This window comes from Myotis lucifugus, unplaced genomic scaffold, assembly GCF_000147115.1.
Source record: "Myotis lucifugus unplaced genomic scaffold, Myoluc2.0 scaffold_181, whole genome shotgun sequence".
NCBI classification, from domain to species: domain Eukaryota; kingdom Metazoa; phylum Chordata; class Mammalia; order Chiroptera; family Vespertilionidae; genus Myotis; species Myotis lucifugus.
Genome location: NW_005871229.1, coordinates 2,574,148 through 2,594,825, shown reverse-complemented (window position 1 = coordinate 2,594,825; position 20,678 = coordinate 2,574,148). Strand labels below are relative to the sequence as shown.

The 20,678-nt window shown below is 51.3% G+C and overlaps 1 protein-coding gene across 1 annotated transcript in view; it reads right to left on the bottom strand.

Annotated features, from left to right (window-relative positions):
* Positions 1-20,678, bottom strand: part of NOS1 (nitric oxide synthase 1) — a 73,675-nt gene that overhangs the window by 41,375 nt on the left and 11,622 nt on the right. The window contains exons 3-7 of the mRNA XM_023760404.1: positions 7,344-7,472; positions 6,601-6,746; positions 5,365-5,527; positions 4,589-4,680; positions 492-633 (exon numbers count right to left, since the gene is read on the bottom strand). Of these exons, the coding sequence (XP_023616172.1) occupies positions 492-633; positions 4,589-4,680; positions 5,365-5,527; positions 6,601-6,746; positions 7,344-7,472 (672 nt within the window). The remainder of the gene's footprint in view (positions 1-491; positions 634-4,588; positions 4,681-5,364; positions 5,528-6,600; positions 6,747-7,343; positions 7,473-20,678) is intronic.

The window sequence follows — 20,678 nt, the reverse complement described above, 5'->3', positions numbered from 1 at the left end:
AGCCCATCCAACGAGGGTTGTGTGGGTTGAATAGTTGTTGAATGAATGAATGAATGAATGATATGAATCTGACATATTACCCAACTCAGAAAAGGTGGATGCAGGCAATGGTTTCCATATGTCAGCTCCTCTCCTCCAGGTGGGAGGCAGGAGATTTGGACTGTATTTCTAGCTTTCTCTCTGTTCATTCATTGCCTTGGATAGTTCATTTGGCCTTGGTGAGACTCAGTCTACCCACCTGTGAAATGGGAGTATGGTTACCATCATGAGGGTCAGGCAAGGTAATAGCATGAAAATGACCAACTGACCACCTGTAAGAGAACCAGCTGGTTCTCTCTGGGGGCAGCCAGAGAAGGAGGTTTGGGAAAGAATAAGCAGTAGTTCATTTGCTGCTCTCCGTATGAGGATAACATCAAAATAAGAAAAGTCTGTCAATAGAAACAGTCTGGGGAGATGAGAGCCCAGGTGGGCATGGACTGGGGGGCACGCACCTCTGTGAACTCCACATTGGCTGGGTCCCCCAGGATGGAGCCATCAGGCTGCTTGTAGCCAGCATAGCGGATAAGCTGGGAGTTCCAGACTCGGAAATCGTGCTTGCTGTCGATCCTCTGGGGAAATATGGTGATGGCGGACCTGTGGGGGACAGAAGGGGACACCTGGTGTCAGGGTGGGGCTTGCACTTTGGGGACACCCTGGAAAAGGTGTCACCCAGTGCATGAGGCTCAGGGTGGATTCCATCTTTCCATCTGTGCCCAGGTCCCCAGGCCCAGGGAGCAGCTGCCGGGAGGAAGGGGCCTTGCCCTGTACCTCCCCGTGTCTGAGGAAGTGTGGAACGGGGGGCCCGTGCCGGCTTGCTGAAGGAAAAGGAATGCTTCTCAAATGGCACTTTCAAACCATCTTGACGTGGGCGTTTCCCAGGGAGTCCTTTAGCAGCAGGTAATCGCCAGGGAAAGAGCATCAGGCCCCGCTTCCCTTTAAGAATGCACCATCAGCCCTGGCTGGTTTGGCTCAGGGGATAGAGTGTTGGGGGACTGAAGGGTCCTGGGTTCAGTTCCAGTCAGGGGCACATGCCCGGGTTGAGGGCTCAGTCCCCAGTAGGGGGCATGCAGGAGGCAGCTGATCAATGATTCTCTCTCATCGTTGATGTTTCTCTCTCTCTCTCCCTCTCCCTTCCTCTCTGAAATAAATAAAAATATATGAACTGTACCTAATAATAGACAAACATGTAAACTGACCGTACCTTTGCAACGCTAACCAGCCAATCAGGAGAGTATGCAAATCAACCCAACAAAGATGGCGTTTAATTTGCATACGTAGGCTCCAAGTGGCGGAGCGAAGCCGGATGGCTCCGGGGCTGGAGCAGTGAAGCCGGATGGCTCCAGGGCCGGCTTTGGCTGGAGCCCGGCCAGAGCGAAGGCCTGGGCCCCGGGTGCCAGAGGCAAACCGGTGCCAACAGCCAAGGGAAGGGAAGGCCTATTGCACGAATCTCTTCGTGCAACAGGCCTCTAGTAATAATAATAAAAAGAATGAACCATCGCCCGGCTGGCATGGCTCAGTGGTGGAGCTTCTATCTATGAACCAGAAGGTCAAGGTTCGATTCCCGGTCAGGGCACATGCCTGGGTGTGGGCTCGATCCCTGGTGTGGGGTGTGCAGAGGGCAGCCTGTCAGTGATTCTTTCTCATCATTGATGTTTCTATCTCTCTCTCCCTCTCCCTCTCTAAAATAAATAAAAAATATATATTAAAAAAAAAAACACAATCTTAAAAAGAATGCACTATCAATGTCTACTTCTAGTCTTTCTCCTACCGTAATTATTGCCGTTGTTAATTCTCGTCCAACCCATTCCAGGCCAAAGTCTGCAGACTTATGACTAAAAAAGATTCCAACTTCCATTGTGTTCCATGTATTAATCTGAAACGATAGATTGCCACTGACCTCGCCTGCCTAGCTAGGCAACGATGAGACTGTACTGTTATTGAGTTGTAGCTGTTGCCAGCTGAAGCACCTAGCTGAGCCCCGCTCTTTGTTTGTTAGAAGCGGTGTTAGAGGGGCGTTAACGATGGGTTAGCACAAAACTGAGACTTTCTCCTTAGCAGCAGCAGAGGGATTCATAAACATTAAAAGGAGAATAACTTTTCACGATGTGGTTCAATGTTGTCTCACGCCAGTTCCTGCCACCCGGATCCATTGGTCCCCTCACTGGACTGAATCCCAAGCGATGGCTTGTGCTGGCATGGGAGTCACACTGTGGGTCCAACCCATCGCTCATAGCCCTTCTCCCGTCCACATCCTGCTCCTGGAACTCCGCCCCCTCGGCTGGAACCCCTCTCTGCTGTCATGCTTCCAAATCCAAGCCCTGACTCAAATCCGCTTTCCCCACATAACATCCCTGCCCCATCTGGCTCCCAAGGCCTCTACCTGAGCCAACTGAGGTCTGACTGTCCGCACAGGACAACACTGCCTTTAACCCTGCAGCGATGGTGCAATGCACCTGGCGGTGAGTCCAGGTTGGGGGCGGCTGAAAGTGAAAGTCACAAAGAACCACAGGCACTCTTAAAAATCTCTTAGCAAAGGTGCCATATTGGGGAATCAACACAGGGCAAGTCAGTCCATCCGTTTGCCCTCCAGCAGTAAAACACATAGCCGTTCCTTTGGTTGAGCACCAGTTGCAGGGTGTTTGTGTAATTTATATATTTAAACAGTGTGTTTAGAAACAGCAGAGTCACACACAGTGGGATGAGACACTGTGTGCAGGCACCAGACCAACGGCGGAAATAGAACACATTTCTCTCTCTCAGACCCCACCTCTTAGAAGCCTAATCGTAATCAGTGGCAGGTCGAAAACCCCGCGCTGTGTAAGTTACCTCTCTCTCTCCTCCCTCCTGTTACTTTGCTTGCCTTTCTTTTCTACCTTTAGATGATTTCTATACATAGCATACATGCTCTTATGTATGTGTTCAGATGTGTGGTTTTAAAACGTATTAAAAAAAGAATCAGCTGAATATTGTCTTTAATAGAAGACTCCCCAAAGTGCAGGTGCACTGCCTGGTCTGTGACACCGCCCCCCCCCCCCCCCGCCCTATAGTCACAACAGCATTTGAAAACTACCAAAACAGCCCACAGCTCTGTGAGGCTGAGATCTCAACCAAGCCCTCCTTCAACGCTCAGGATGTGCCGGATTTTCTCTGAAGGGGGAGGTCTTTTAGTCAAAAGATATACAGTTGCCCCTTGAACAATGCAGGGTTCAGGGACAGTGACCCCCCAATGCAGCTGAAAATCCACAGCTAACTTCTGACTTCCCCCCAGAACTTAGCCTACCGTTACTGGAAGCCTTACCGATAACATAAATAGCCAGTTAACACATTTTTGTAGGTTACATGTATGATATACTGTATTCTTTTTTAAAAAATATTTTTATTCATTTCAGAGAGGAAGGGAGAGGGAGAGAGAGATACAAAGATCAATGATGAGAGAGAATCATTGATCAGCTGCCTCCTGCACGCTCCCTACTGGGGATGGAGCCAACCACCCAGGCATGTGTCCTGAGTGGGAATCGAACCATGACCTCCTGGTTCATAGATGAGCACTCAACCGTTGAGCCACACTGGCTGGGCTACATACTGTATTCTTATAAATAGAGTTAGCTAGAGAAGAGCAAATGTTATTATGAAAATTAAAAGAGAAAACACATTTACTGCATTTCTTGAAAAAAATCTGCATCTAAGTGGGCCTGTGCAGTGAAACCTGTACTGGTTCAACGGTCAACTGTACTACCTCCCCATGCAGGCCCGGGGTGCAGCTTACAGGCCTTCCCCGACGGAGGCTCAGCTGGCAAGCACTTTCCTTCTCAAGGAAGGGACACATACAAGGAAACCCGTGCTTCATGCCAACAGGCCACTTTGGGGATGAGCTCAGTGCAGCCCAGATGCTTTAGGGAATATCCCTGCAGCAGCTTTGAGATGGGCTGGTCCTCAGGAGCTGGGAACAGATGCCAGGGAAGGACGAACAAGTATAACCACCCATCTGCGGGGCCCCAGCTGCTCCCTTCCAGCTGCTCCTTCCCAGCTGCAACTTGCCAGGTGAAAGCCACCAGCCCACACAGGTGCCTTCCGCCTTGGCCTGCTCCTGGTGGCTTTGTTCCTCATACGGGGCAAGAGGAGCTGGCTTAGTGGAACCTGACGGAGTCATCCCCACAGCAGTGGGAAGACACATTAATTGCCTTTCCAACCAAAGGGGGGTTCTCAGGGTGCCCCAGACAAGAGCAGGAGCCGGTAGAAGCAGGTCACCACAAACAATGGGGTTTTCCTACTCCTGGGAATGAGAAACATCCCTTCCTGCCCCCTCCATGGTGACACGGAACCGTGGGTTAAAAGTGATTTTGGCTGCTGTAGCTTTGGAAACCACTTGGAATTCTATTTTTCCCAGAAGAGAAGGGACATGGCGGTGGAACAAGGATGCCAGGCCACCGCTCCCAGCCTGGTGCATCTCCCCGAGAGGAGGCGGGGAGGATTTCCCTGGCGGTTGAGCCAATTCCAGACCCAACGGTCAGCGCTGGGGGGACGCCCCTTCCCCAGGCGGTCAGCTCACCTGAGGTTCCCTTTGTTGGTGGCATACTTGATGTGGTTGCAAATGTAGTTGAACATCCCATGAGCCGTGGTGCAGTCGCGGGCATCAAACACCTGGAAGAGGTGCATTGTGGGACGGATGGCCTCCTCCTTCCCTCCTCAGCTCCCCCAGGCAGCCTTCCCATTGGAGGAGAGCCCAGAGCCCACTCCAGCTGCTACCCCATTGGAATAGTGAGCACCTCACCACCCCATCAAACCAGAAAAATCCCTAAACGGAGGCATGGAGTGTAAGTGATATAGGAAAGGGATGGTGAGGAGGGGAGAGACTTTTAGTAGGTTATTAGGGATCAAAAACAAAACAAAACAAAACAAAACAAACAAACAAACAAAAAAACAAAGAAGAAACCCCTGAGCTCGAAAACTAATCTACTTCCATCTTGAAACTATTCCCCAGAGAAAAGTCATACCAAGGGACACAGAATCTGATGTTTTTGGTGAGCAGGCAGATAACATCAATAAGCAGAGAGTAGGTGCAAGACAAAAGGGAGTGTTGGGGTCTGTGGTCAACTGGAGTACATAAGCCTTAACAAGAGATATGCAAATTCATTTTAAACACTGTGTTGGCTATCGTCATGAGACATGACTAGATTTGGCCATGATCTGAGAATCTGGGACCCCATGACGACCATCTGTGGTACTTCACCTTGGCCTCCAGCTGAGCCATTTTAAAGCTAACCCCTGCACCTACCACCCTCTCCACCAAAGGGCTCCTCAAGGCAGCTAAGCCTCACCACCTACCTGCAGCTTGGACCACTGGATCCTGCCGACGCAGCGGGAGGCATTCCTCCAGGCGTGCTTGGCCCCATAGATGAGCTCTGTGTCTTTGAGCTGGTAGGTGCTGGTGGTTTCTATCTCCTTGTTCACCTCTTCCAGCCTCTCCATGTGGGCTTTGGAGCCAAATCTGAGTAAGGAGGGGAGGGAGGGAGGAGCGTCACTTCTCTCCAACATTAGAGGTTGGTGAAAGGAGGGAGCTGTGACAGGAGGCCAGAAGTCACAGAAAGTCAGAGTTGATTTCTGGACACAATGTTCAAGCACAAAGTAGAGGCTGCAAACTAAAGTGCCCACAAAGGTCCAGCAGTGACTGAACTGGCTGGGTGGGGTCCATGCCTGGCCCGAAGGGGACAGCCACCGCTCTGTTCCAGCCAGCTGTCGTCCTGAGAGCAAGGGGGGCCCACGGCTGTAGATCTTTCGAAGAAACTGGAAATCTGAGTTTTAAAGAAAACTCTTCTCATTTTAAATGATGGCAGTGAATTAAATTTTAGAAAGTACAAAAAAATTATTATGAAAAATGTCAGACTTATGAAAAGGTATAGAGAATAATACAATGAACACCCACGCCCCAAGCCTAAGAATTAATAAGTAAATAAGGACTAATATCAATCCTTGGGGACTACTTCCCCATAATGGCCCACCTTCTTCCCAGAAGTGACTGCTATTTTGCATGTGGCATCTACATTCTCAAGCTTTTGCTTACACTTCTGTCTACGTATACAGAGAGCCCCTGAATCATGTACAGTATTGTTCTGCAAGTTTAAAATGTTTATATAAATGGTGATGACCTGAATGTACCCTTTTACACCTGTCCTTTCCTTCTTTCACTCCAAGTTATTTGTGAGCTTCATTCCCATGAGCAAATGGAGTGCTAACCCATTCATTTTTTACAGCTGTATAGTATTTCATTATGGAAAATAATGCATTTTATTTATAGATTCTCCTGTCGATGCTGTTGAGGTGGTTTCCAGCTGGCTCTTTAATTTTAATTTTTTCTCTATTCGAACAGTGTTTCGGTAAACATTTTTATGGATGCCTTCTGTGCAAAAGTGTGAGAGTTTCTTTAGGCTACATATCCAGCCATGGAATTGCTTGAAATGTTTCAAATGTAAGCAGCACTTTGCAGGCCAAACAGAAACATTTCTGGGGGCTAGATCTGGCTCCTGGGCCACCAAATTCCGACCTCTGTGTACGTGAACTTGCCTTTTAATGGACGAGTAGTACTGATCAATGAACTCTTTGGCGAGAGGGAAGAGCTGCTCTTTAGTGCGGACGTCCTCAGGCCTCCGTATCTGCTGAGAAGGCTGCATGACGGAGCCCATACAGATGCGCTCGCTGCATCCCGTTTCCTGGACGGAAAAGAGAGATTTGGGCCATCACTCGGTTCTGCCCAGAGGTGGCAGGTACTGGGCCACAGACCTGCATGGGATATTCACGGTGGTGTTGACCTGGCCTTTAATTCCCCAGGGGGGTGTCTCGAGCACCAGCTTCAAATCACTGTTGGATGTGGTCATCAGCCCAGGCAAGGGATGATAAGCAGCATTTTAAGGTTCTGAAAATGTTTGTTCAACTCAACAAGGGAAAGAGCGGCTGTGTGACTGGCCTTCCCTCGGTACTGACTCCCAAGGAGCCACCGTGGCTTATCTGAACACGTCTATGGTGCGCTGATTGCAGGAAATAGCCCGGACTGTTCCCCTCCCTCTAGTCACACCCCTTGCAATAGGACTTTATGGCCACGCCCCATGAGAGGGGGAGCCTCTTCCATCACCTCGTGAGCGGCCTGCAATACACTAGATGCCGGCAGCCTCTGAGGCTGTGACAACCAAAAGTGTCTTCCGATCTTGCCAGGTACACAGGGCAGTCCCCACCACAGAGAAGCATCCGGTCCCAGATGTGGCCAGTGCCGAGGTGGATAGATCCCGGCTACACCCCCCTGCGCTACTCACCAACGTGCTCTTAAGGTGGAGGGTGTCCGTGAGAACCACGTCAGTCTCCCAGTTCTTGACCTTGAGGAAGCGGGGGCACTTGGAGGGGCTGCCGTTCTTTGGGGGGGACTGTCTTCCCGAGGCAGGGGCCTGAGGGGAGAATGAAGATGGGACGTCAGGCAGGAGGGCCCTGGGAAATGGTCTCTGCTGGGACGGAGCGGCACCGCTCCTCCCGAATCTGCTCCGAGTTACCAGCTGTCTGCACAGAGAAGGGGTTCGACTCTCCCTGGCTGACACGTGACAGGTGGCTGGGAGCCTGGCGCCTCCACCTCTGCAGAAGGAGGTGCCTCAGAAGAGCCTTTGGGGTTCTGTTCTGGGGAGGAGAGTCAGGAACGCAAAGGTGGTCAGGAGCCCCCTGGTGCCTAGCACAGGGCTTGGCATTGAGCTGGGCCTCGATGAAAGTTTGCTGAATGAATACAGGACTGAAAGGACACCATCAGTTTCTCCGAAGGATAAAGCCCTCCGGGCTGAGGAGTCAAACAGGAGGCTGGGTCAGGTTACTTTTCCGGGCCTTCCTGCTACAGCCCGAATTCACCAATTCCAGCAGGTACTGGGGAAACAGGAGGTTTAAATTAGAAAGGTTTGCAGCATAGAATGTTTCCCCCAAATTTCAGGTTCCTGCCTCTCGACGATGCCCAGCATGTCCCTGTCCCGGGGCCTTTGCACTTCCCGTTCCCCCGTCTTGAACACCTTCAGTTCTCCATTTGTCTTCACCTCTGCAATAAAACTGCCCAGTAGGTGAGGAGGGGTAAGTCCTGGGCTGACCGATGTTGGCCCCTCCATTTCAGACACGTAAAAGGATCACATTCTGTCTTGGGCGTTTCTGAGCAGTTGTCTACCTGCCGGAAGAGGTGTGCCCGTGCATTGACAAGCATCGGCCACTCGCAAGTGTAAGGGAGAGGCAACAGGCACGCCCTGATGCAACAGCTGAGCAGGGGAGGGGAGGAGAAGAGGCGACGTTCAGTGACGTTCATGCCAAAGAGTAGAGCAATGGGCCGTGACCTTGAGGCAGGGCCCCGTCGATGTGCTAGGTGCTGCACTGGGACACCAAAGAGTCAGACAGCCTCCTTGACCTGGAGCACTGTAGTGGGAGAATGGAGATAGTAAGTGAATACACACACAGTATAATTTCAGGTGGTGTTAAGAATATGAAATAGAAGGAGGTGATGACGACTAAGTGGAGGGGAGAAAGGCAAGTGCAAAGGTCCTGAGGTAGGGATGAGTACGCTACATTCCAAGGACCAGCAAAGAGGCCAGTGTGCCTGGAGTATGTGTGTCATGGCGAGGACAAGGATACGAAGTCAGAAAGAAGGCAGGGTGCACGTTACATCAGCTTGGAGGACCTGAGTTGGGTGAATTACCATTAGACGGACTAGGTCCAGGACAGAGATCACAGAGAACTCTGAAAGACTACTACTGAAAACTACCATTCAATGAGCACTTCATATGCGCCAAGCAATAACCTTATCATCCCCATTTCACAGATGAGAAAAGTGAGGCAAAGAGTGGTTAACCAAGTTGTCCAAGATCACAGAGCTAGTAAGCCGGGGCCAGGAGTCAAATCCAGGCAGTATGACTCTCAAACCTTGCTCCTGTTTGACAATCCTGCTTCTTGGCCATTATGCATAATTCATTCATCATTCATTCATTCATCATTCATTCATTCAACACACAGTTATTGAGTGAGTATCTCCTATGTACCAGGCAAGGCAGCAATGGCCAGGGCCACTGTGACAAACTAGACAGATGTGACCTCTGCCCCCATGGAGTTCACAGCCAGTGGGAGGGGCATCACTACTGAATGAGCCACTATAATTGAGAGCAATGGGTACAGTAACATGTGGCAGTGAGAGTATACAGGGGTCTGTGCAAGCACATAGAAGAGGCATCTGACCCAGAGCATTTGGCTTCTAAGTAAGACCTGACGGACAAGTAGGTGTTAACCAGACAAAGAAGGGGGAGCAGCAGGGCTTTGCAGGCAGAGAGAACAGCTGTGCAAAGGTCGTGAGGTGAGTGGCCTATCATAGCCACCTTTCTGGCCACTGGCCACTGGCTACCTCTGTGCTAAAGCATCCATGCCGTCACGTTAGAGTGGGAAGCAGGAGGCAGGTGAACCGATAGCTCCAGAACAGAGCAGGGAACGGTAGCAGAGAACCAATGGAAACTGCCGTGACTCATGAGCTCCCACTCCTCCCTGCCCTGGCCAGATCTGGTCATCCCCAGTGGTCCCATCTCAGCGCCGGACACCACCATCCATCCATCCATCTGCGCCAGCCACAGCGGGGAGCTGTCCTGGGCATCTTCCTCTTTACCTCCGATACTTACCCCACCCCCCACCCCCACCCACTGTCGTTTTCTAAGTAGCTCTAGAGTCCATCTGCTCCTCTGTCCAACCACCATCATCTCTCACTTGCATGACGGCGCTTACCTCCTAAGTGTTGGCCATTACTTACTACAATCTTCTGTTAACACAATGCAACACCTGGCATTACGACTATAACTATCGCTGTAACTACACTACTGCCCGGCTGGGAGCAGGAGAGGGACCTGGATGAGTTCTTCCCTTGTTCCCCTTTGGCACTTTCCATCCTGCCAAACTTTAAATTCTTTTACCTGCGTCCCCTTGTGAAGCTACATACAAACAACCGCACTTCCTCTGAAGGCCCGGAAAGACATGCTAATACCCCTCTAGGACTGTCTCCACTGCTGTCTGTTCCAGCAGACGAACAGGTGGTGGAAGTCACACCTGGGCGAGCCTTTGTCACGACAAAATCCTCTGATGGTGCCGACAATCGGTGCCCATGAGAAGAAGCGGTCCTCCCTTGCCCATGTGGGAGGCACCTGGACATCCTCCCTAAACGTCAGGCGTCACTAGGCCAGTTTAGAAACTCTCTGGACAATCACATTAACGCCCCGGAGGCTGAGGAGCAGCTGGAATCCGGGGGGAGGAGGGAAAACAGAGGTGGTGCTGGTGTGGGGGTGGGACCCAGGACCCAGGGAGAGGGTGGGAGGGCAGATGGGTGGGAGCCCAGTAAGGCAGGAGGAAGAGGTGTGGCAGGAGCAGAGCTAACGGGATGAACAGAAGAGGCCATCTGTGGAGGTGCCAGATGTGTGAGGGGTGGTCATCAGCCGAGTCATTGGGGCCCGAGCGCCAGGCGTGCCGCTCTCCACCCCGGGCTGTGCCGAGTGCACACTTGAAACCCAGCATTAGGAGGCCTCTGGCAGGGCTGCCGTATCAGGGCTTTGATGTTTTAATTAGCCAGCAGTCATATTAGATGACTCAAGAGGGGACAAGTGGGAGATTAATAGAGCAGTCAGGGGCCCTGTGAGGGGGTTGCAAATGACTTTTCTGAGTGGGGACCCAAGTTCAGGTTAGAAATGCAATTAGTGGACCTGTGAGTCACTATGCTGGGCACAGGGCGTGAGTGGGCTTTGGGCCGACGGCTCTGTGCGTCCTTTTCCGAGTTGGTGTCTGCGGTGGGTAATGGGAGCGTTCCAGGTGGCGGGGGACACAGATTTGATCGAGTGGGTCCTGAGGGCTGCCTGCTCCCAGCTTTGGAAAGAAGGCTCTGAGCTCGGGGGCATTTCAGAGGCTGGGTCAGCACCTCTTAGCAGAGGCCCTGAGGAAGTGGAGGGAAAGGGCCTTGCAGCCCAAGGGGAGACAGCTAGGCAAGGTCACTGTCAGCCTGGGGCTCCAAGCCAGAATTCATGCTTGTAGGACTTCTGACACCCCGATTGCTTCTCCTGTCCTTCCCTCCCTTCCTTCTCTCCTTCAACAAGTACATACAGAGCACCTACTGTGTGCCAGGCCTGGTGTTCTAGGCTCCACAGTGGACCCACTGTCATCCCACAACTGGGAGAAGCACCTTAAGGCTGCATGTCCTTAAGTCGGGGGCAGGAAACTCAGGCCCGCGAGCCAAACCTGGTTTGCTCCCCGTTTTGGCACAGCCTATAAGCTAAGAATGGCTTTTCCATTTTTAGTTTGTTAAGTGAAAAAAATCCAAAGACTAATATTTCATGATGCATGCGAGTTACATGATGTTCAGATTTCAGTGTCTACCAATAAAGTTTTATTGGCACACAGCTACACGCACTCGTTTCTGTATTGTCTATGGCTGCTTTTGCAATACAATGATAGAGCGAGTAGCTGTGATGAAGACCAAGACTGTAGGGCCCACGAAGCCAAAACTCTTCCCCACCTTGTTCTTCATAGGAAAAGTTTGCAGACTCCTGAACGAAAGCATTGGATTCCACTGGCTGAACTGTAAGCAATTTTACTGTCTCCATCTGCTTAAATGTCACCACATTAGAGATCTTTTCTGATCATTTGTTAAAACGCCTCACTTGTTACTCGGTGCTGCCTCCCACCCTTACTATGCTTTATTTTCCTTCATAGCACTTCCCCCTGCTTGCAATTCTTGTGGGAGTGTATGTATTTGCACGTGCATGTAAATATTTGTATCTTACACATTTATGTATGTCTCTCTAGATATAGTTTTTGGCCTACCCACTGTTCACTTTGTTCTATCTCTAGCCCCCAGACCAGTGCCCAGCATGTAGAACATGTTCAGCCCGTATTTGAGGTCAGCTGTAAACTGAATTGTGACCTCCGGGATTCATACATTGAAGCCATAACCCCCAGTGTGACTGTACTTGGAGATGGGGTAGTTAGGAGGTACTTAAGGTAAAATGAGGTCATGAGGGTGGGACCCTCATCTGATAAGATTGATGCCCTTAAAGGAAGAGGAAGACACACCTCTATTTCCACACACACACACAGAAAGGCTACGTAAGGACACAGCAGAGGTGGCTGTCTGCAAGCCAGGAGGAGAGCCCTCACCAAATGTGACCACGCTGGCACCTTGGCCTTGGACATCTGGCCTCCAGAACTGTGACCAAGTGTTGTGTTGTGTAAGCCACCCAGTCTGTGGAATTCTGTTACGGCAGCTCGAGCTGACTCATATAAGATCAAACGCATGTCAAAACTGAAGAGTCTGCTCGACCGGCATGACTCAGTGGTTGAGCATCAACCTGTGAACCAGGAGGTCTCTGCTCAATCAGGTCAAGGCACACGCCTGGGTTCCGGGCTTGACCCCCAGTAGGGGATGTGCAGGAGGCAGACGATCAATGTTTCTCTGACATCATTGATGTTTCTATCTCTCTCTCCCTCTCCCTCCTTCTCTGAAGTCAATAAAAAAAAAAATACTTTTTTAATTTCGGAGTCCCTTAAATGCTTAGCCAGAGACTAAAGAACCCCTGAAGCTACCTGACTGAGGGGGTGACCTTATCAAAGCCGAGTGTGACTGCAAGGCCTGCAGGCCAGGAAGGGAAGAGATGGAGACTGGGGTGCCAGGAGAGAGCCCAGAGGTGTGAGAGGGTGGGAAGGAAAAGGACCAAGTCAACACTGACTCAGAAGCTTCCGGCCTGAGTGGGTGGGAGCCAGTGAGCCTTAGAGCAGGAGTTGGGGGTGATGAGAAGGTGGAGGGAAGGAGGGAGGATTTTCAGGCAGGAAGGTGGACACCAGACACAGGAATCTGGAAGATCTCGAAACAGAAGCCAGGCCCCTGCCCTTCCCCAGTTATACAGGAGGCTCTCAGTGATACAGGGACAGGAGCATGACAGCGGGGCCTGGGGAGACACAGAGCACCTCAGGAACTGCCATGGGTCCCTCCCAAATTCATATGGTGATGCCCTACCTCCAGGAGCTCAGAACAGGACCTCATGTAGAGTTGCTAATGAAGGGATTCTGTTACAATGAGGTCATCCGGGCAGTCCTAATCCAACAGGACTGATGTCTCATAGAAAGGGGAAATTTGCCCTAGCTGGTGTGGCTCAGTGGATGGAGGGTCCGCCCCTGGACTGAAGGGTCCTGTGTTCGATTCCAGTCAAGGGCATGTACCTCAGTTGTAGGCTCGATCCCCAGCCCCGATTGGGGCATATGTGGGAGGCAACCAATTGATGTGTCTCTCTCACATCAATGTTTCTCTCTCTGTCTCTTCCTCTCCCTCCCACTCTCTTTAAGAATCAGTGGAGAAATACCCTCAGGTGAGGATTAACACACACACACAAATAATAAATAAAAAGGGGACATTTGGAGACAGACACGCGCCCAGGGAGAATGCCACGCGGACATGAAGACGGCCATTGACAAGCCACGGAGAGGCCGGAGCAGCGCCTCCCCTCACAGCCCCCGGAGGGACCCAGCCCTGCCCACTCCTTGAGTTCACACTTGTGGGCTCCGGAACTGGGAGACCATTGATTTCTGCTGTTTCAGGCCCAGTCTGTGGTGCTTTGTTACAACAGCCCAGGAAACTGACCCGGGGCTAAGGCCCAACCTGTACAAAGCAAGAAGCTTCCTTTTCGTTCACCACTGACACCAGTGACAGCTCCTCTGTGATACGCCTGCAGCAACCTGCCCGCTTGGCTTCTGCGCAAATGAGGGCAGACACTGGGCTGAGCTGGGCAGCAGGCCATCCACACCAGGGGCCAGACGCCCCGCACCGTGCCCTTCGCTGCAGGGCCCCTGCAGCACGCTCCACCCTGCGGGCACCACCTCCCCCGGGCAGCCAGTGTTACTCGGTTATGAGCTGCGGCAGCTCAGGGTTCAGGACCACAGACCTGCAAACCAGCAAGTACCCACCCATCCGTGCAATTAAAAAATTGCTACTTAACAAACTTAACCAACTGTGTTTAATGCCTCGGAGTATAATTTCCTCGTAGTGTATTCAAAGCATTATTTCGCAAGTGATTCATTCTTTATAATAACTCTGTGGAAGCTTGACATCGCTTCTTCTTCTCCCCCTACTTTGATTTTACAGTCCATGGTCTATACTCTGGAGGGGGTGGAGGAGGTGCCAGGGAGTCAGTCCCATCACAGGGGGGTCCACGGATGAGGGCCTCTGGCGATGAGGGTTCTTTAAGTTAGACTGTGGAGACTTTATCCAAATGGGTTTACGCTAATCGTTGCAATGAAATCACAAGATAACCAGATAGACAATTTGCAACTTGGTCCCATTACCACACGAGAATGTACATGTGCGTTATGAATTAATTTTATTTATTTTTATTTTATTTTTCTAATCCCTAAGTGCTGACACTAGCCCCAAACAGCTGAAGCCAGTCCCGAAGGGCAGAACCTCGCTCCAAAGCCTCGCCCCTAAGCAAGCCCCCCTCTCCCACAGGCCCCCGGGAGCCAGCCTCAGTGTGTCCCCGTGACTTCCACAGGCACCTCCCCCTGGAGAGTCAGCAGCCCTTTCCACCTCGGGCTCCCAGGCCAGTGCGCTCACTGAAGGGTCCTTTCCTCTAAGGCCGTCTTGTGGGGACCGGGGCTCCCCCATGGCCGGGTCAATTGGTTTTTAATGGACTGAGCCCGGGATGGCCCAGCCAAGGTGCTGACACTCATGCCAAAGAGCCAAGCCTAGGCCCTAAGACCCCACCCTAGTCCCAAACAGCTGAACCCAGTCCCGAAGGGCGGAGCCAGCCCCGTAGAGCAGAACCCATACTGGAACAGTGGAACCCAGTCCTGAATGGCAGAATCTAATCCCGAAAGGTCTAGCTTAGGCCCGAATAGCCCAGCCAAGGCCTAAGAGCCGAATCCAGTCCCTAAGTGCGGACACTAGTATTGAAGAGTCCTGCCTACACCCGAAGAGGCACTACCCCCAAGAGATGAACCTTGTCCTGAATAGTTGAGCCCAGTCCCGAAGGGCGGAGCTAGCCCTGAGGAGCCGAACGTATTCCCCTACGAATTAATTTAAAAGAAATCCTGTAATTGTCTTGTGGCCTACCTCCAGTATATTACATTGGACTGTGTGTGTGTATTTACTAGAGAATTAAATTGCCAAATGTATGTAGTTATAATGCACAAGCTTTGTGATTATGTTTCTACCTTTTAAGATAACCTGGGACCCTCAGAAAATGGACGTGGGTTGGGTCTCTACTGACCTCTGAGACTCTCTGCTTGGGTTTTGGCCACTGACACTGATTTGCAGAGAGAGGAAGCATGACTTTGACCCGACGTGGCCTCTCTGGGTAGAAGCTGAGTGTGGCTGGGGTTGGAGGGGATGAATGAATGTGCAGAGCTGGGCCACTGGTCCCCGAACCAGAATGTCATTGTCCCACTCGGACAACATCCAGCATTGAATATACTCACTATTAAAATAAATAGTTAGCAAAATAAGTGGAAATTCCAGCAGGGCTGGACCCAAACACCCGACAATTCAGGCCCCACTTCCTGGCTCCATCCTGGCTCTGACCGCCCACGGAGGCTGGTCTCACGGCTAAGTGACCTACAGAGATCCTGGGGTCACCGAGCAGGTGACGACTCGGGTGAAGGGAAGCGAAAGGTCAGCAAGATTTGGGTTCGGGCCCTGGCTGGTTTGGCTCAGTGGATAGAGTGTCAGCCTGGGCACTGAAGGGTCCCAGGTTCAATTCTGGTCAAGGGCATGTACCTTGGTTGTGGGTACATTCTCAGTGGGGGGTGTGTGGGAGGCAGCTGATCGATGTTTCTCTCTCATCGATGTTTCTAACTCTCTATCCCTCTCCCTTCCTCTCTGTAGAAGATCAATAAAATATATTAAAAAAAAAAGATTTGGGTTCGGTTCCCACCAGGGCCTGGGGACATCTCTGTTCCATATAAATTCCTGGAACGCATCTTTGCTGAGGGTCCTTGTCCTGTGTTCGAGGGCACCTGGAACACTGGGAAAGGGAGGGGACTAAACATGCTGTTGGGGAAAATCCAGCCTGGTGTCTAACTCTGGTCATGAGCCAGATCGAGAGAAGGGAGAGACAGCCTGATGGAGCTGGGGGCAAAAATGAGCTGAATAACCACTTATAACTAGGGATTTGGGGCACCCTCCCACAGAGAGAAATGAATCTCAAAACACAGGAGGTTTCTCAAGCTTCTAAGGGGCTTAGGGAAGGGAGTCATCAACCGGCACCCTGAGATGTCAACCTGATGGGGGCCCAAAGAGTCTGCTGAAGGCAGCCAGGTGGGGAACATCTGGGCACGATCCCACAAAACCCCAACCATCACGGGGACGCTGTGTGTGTGTCTATGTCTGTAGCTGGTCTTGGATGTGGAAGTTTCTGGAGGTTGAGGCCAATAGTTGATGAAAAGCTGACACTTTGGTCGTGAACTCCTCCAGGGCAGCAATCAAGGTCACGTTTAGTAAATGCCTGTTTTGCGCCCAACTTGGGTGAGGCCATTGCACATTTGCTGGTTCATTGCATCTTCATGGAAACCCATTTTTTCAGACGTGAAAACAGAAGCTCTGAGAGGTGAGGTGACGATCTGCAAATTAACAACTAACAGGCAACCGGGCAGGGGGCATGGGATCAGGGCTTCGAAGCTCCTACCTGTCCACTCCAGGCCTCACTGCGTTCCCCTCTGCGCATTCCCAGAGCCTGGCCCCAGGAGGAATGAATGACATATGCTACAGTGACTTGAATGATCGACAAGGATGATGATGTGGTCGTGGTGGGACAGAGGTGCAGCCCTGTCACCAAGACTCCCTTTCCCTTTCTGGGCCACAAGGGTGCCATCTGTAAAATGGGAATAGTGCTTCTTGCCCTATCTGCCTCACATTAGCAAAATAAGAATCAGTAATATATCTTTACCTCAGTTAGTGACATAATAATTAGCCTAATTATAATGACAACAACAACAATACACATTTTTGGAGCACTTACTCTCTGCCAGGCTCTACAGAGTTAAGAGTGGACTGTGGCTCCATGGCCTGGGTTCAAGTCCCATCTCCTCCAGTCACTAGTCATGTGACCTTCATCAAGCTACTAAACACTTTCTTTGTGCCTCAGTTTACTCATCTATAAAGTGGGAACAATAATAATACATCATTGGGTTGGGATGGAGATGAAGTGAGACTGCAGACCTCAGGGGCTTAGCACAGTGCCTGACCTGGCTCAAGAAACATTAGTTATGCCCTGGCCTGTGTGGCTCAGTTGGGTGGAGCATTGTCCCATGCACCAAAAAGTCGAAGGTTCAATTCCTGGTTAGGGCACATGCGCAGGTTGCAGGCTCGACCCCCCACATGGGGGCACGTGCAGGAGGCAACTCATTAATGTTTATCTCTCATATTGATATTTCTCTCTTTCCCTCTCCCTCTCCTTCCCTCTCTCTCTAAAATCAAAGAAACATTTTTTAAAAAGGAACTTAGCTATTATCCTATCCTATATAATAAAAGGCTAATATGAAAATTGACGGAATGTTGGAACGACCAGTTGGTATGACGCGCACTGACCACCAAGGGGCAGACACTCAATGCAGGAGCTGCCCCATGGTGGTCAGTGCGCTCCTGCAGGAGGAGCGCTGCTCAGCCAGAAGCCAGGCTCACAGCTGGTGAACACAGCGGTGGTGGTGGGAGCCTCTCCCGCCTCTGCAGCAGTGCTAAGGATGTCCGAATGCCAGGGAGCAGGCTTAAGCCGTCAGTCGGACATCCCCTGAGGGCTTCCAGACTGGGAGAGGGCACAGGCTGGGCTGAGGGAACGTGCCCCGCCCCCTATACAAATTTCGCACACCAGGCCTGTACTATATGTATAAAAGGCTAATATGTTAAGTGTCCCTCCATCCGATGGGTTGCTATGATGCACACTGACCACCAGGGGGCAGATGCTCAATGCAGGAGCCAAGCTGCAGTGACTTGGCAGCAGAAGTTCTTGGGTGACACACCCTGAAACCAGAGAGGAGGGAGACCGATTCCTCACAGGGCCGCACGATTCCACCTTCGGACGTGGATTATGTTGTTGCTGGGCCACTGTTGGCCCTGAATCTGGTTTACTGCACACTTGCATTTGTGTTCCACACCCTGTATGACAGCAACTTTGCAGAGTGCCCTCTCGCACTCCGGGACCCCTTTGGGGGATGTTGGAGAGCCATTTTCGGCCCGATCCATGCAGGCCAGGCCGAGGGACCCCACCTACCGGAGGGACCCCGCTCACTCCACAGATGCCTTTCGAGCCACGGCGCCACCCCAGGTGCAGCCAGCTAGTGAGGGACCGAGGGAGGTTGGCTCCAGGGCGTGTCCGGCCCGTCTCACCCAGTCCGCCCCCACCAGCCAACTTTCAATTAATTTCCTTTCAATGTGCAAGAATCCATGCACTGGGTCACTAGTTATTATAGGTAATGCTATCATCCCACACAGGATCTCATTTCATCCTCCCCACAACCCCATGAGCCGATCAGACCCACTAAGAAATGAAGGCTCGGTGCAGATGCTAGCTGTCTGCCCAAGGTCACCAGCAGGAAGAGGCTGACCCTGGGCAGACCCCTGTGCTGCGTGCTTGGCCCAGGACTGTGGGTAAAGGAGTAGGAGGGTGGGATGGCCACACGCCCACAAGGTGGTATTGCTCTCAGTATTATTGTTATTGTTATTTTTATCCCAACATCATTAATGCGCAGTGAGTCAGAGCTGACTTAGAAGGTTTCAGGGCTGTCACTGAGAGCAGGGTGTTCGCTGGTTTGTCTTCATTTGGACACAATCGAGCTGGCTCCGGCTGCCCCCTTTTTGGTTTTCAGCAAAGCCAGCACTCGCTAGCCAGTTGGGGTGTGAAAAAGGACCTCCACGAGGCCTGGTCTTTTGAAGATTGGGGAGCCACAAGCACTCCCCAATTGCCTCATCATTCGGAGCTCTCCAGAGTGGGGCGACGCTGACACTTACTTGGAAGCAGAGAATAGCTTCTCAACAGATTTTGACATTTGGAAAACATCCAGAAACCCCATGTCCCCAGGGGTGAGGGAGTGCCAGGCTCCTGATGAGGTGGAGGAAGTGGAGAGGGGGTTTCAATAGAAGCCATCTCTCTGACCACCTGACTGCCTCTGTCAGCCGGAGGCTGGGAGAGGAGCAGTGGGCTGAATAAGAGGGGAGAGCGCCAAATGGAAATCTCATTTCCCTCAGTCCCGAGACCCACTTTGCACCCACTGAGGACTGGACTGATGCTTAATTAGCATGTGAAAATAGACGTTCTGCCTTCAAGCAGGGCACGGTGCCACCCCTTGCTCCTTAGGAGAACAAGTCAGGTAGGCAAGGGACTAGGTGCTTAATCAGAAGAGAAAGCAAGAGGGCTTGATTCCATGCTAAGGATTTGCAGGGAGAATGGACAATCAAGCAGTTTCTCCTTGTCATCTGATCTTGCACTTCCCAGCTTCCAGGACAGTGAGAAAGAAAGTTCTGTTGTTTATGAGCCACCCAGGCCATGGTATTCTCTTCTGGCAGCCTGGACGGACTGAGACACTGATCATTTCACCATGATATCCTACAAAGGCGGCCAGCGGTGCTAGTCATCATGCCTGCTCTGTTCCCAGCATTGAGCCCCACCCCCCCAGGCTTTAAGTTCAGGGCTATGTTCAGGGTTAACACTGTCTAACTGAGGTGGACGGCATGAAAGGAAATGGCCAGAGTCCTGCCGCTCAGATTTCAGCAGGACCTTAAGGGTTCTTCTGGTGGGGGCAAGGCCTCCTCTGCTTCTTCCCTGTACCCCAAATCTCAATCTGCTACTTATAACTTACCGAGAGAGACACAATAGGGAGTGGTGGGGATTGCAGCAAACCAGAGAGCCCTGTCTAGAGGGGGCAGCTGCTACTCAGTCCAGGAGATTATCTATATATATAACAGGCTAATATGCAAAGTGTCCCTATGGGAGTTCAACCGGGAGTTCTATCACTCGCTATGATGTGCGCTGACCACCAGGGGGCTCTGTGGAATGAACAGAGGCCCCGGCCAGCAGCTGGAAGCCAGGGAAGGGAGGCTCTGGCCAGCAGCTGGAAGGCCCTAATCAGCCCTAATCACTGTCCAGGCCTGGGGGCTCTACCTGTGCATGAATTTCGTGCACTGGGCCTCTAGTTTCATCATAAGAATAGAGATCAATGTGGTCAGGTTGTCCACATTTTTAAGAGAAGTTGTAAATATGATATTTATATAAAATTTTGAAATACTGGCAATAAATTCAAAGTTCAAATAGAGCCCTAGCTGGTTTGGCTCACTGGATAGCGTGTCAGCCTGTGGACTGAAGGGTCCTGGGTTTGATTCTGGTCAAGGGCACATGCCCAGGTTGCGGGCTCGATCCCCAGTAGGGGGCATGCAGGGGGCAGCCAATCAATGATTCCCTCTCATCATTGATGTTTCTATCTCTCTCCCCTCTCCCTTCCTCTCTGAAATTAATAAAAAATATATTTTAAAAAATATATTTTAAAAAAGTTCAAATAGAAATTGTCTCTTAGGACAGCGGTCACCAACCTTTCGGACCTCACGGACCACTGATTGGTGACCGCTGTCTTAGGATAAG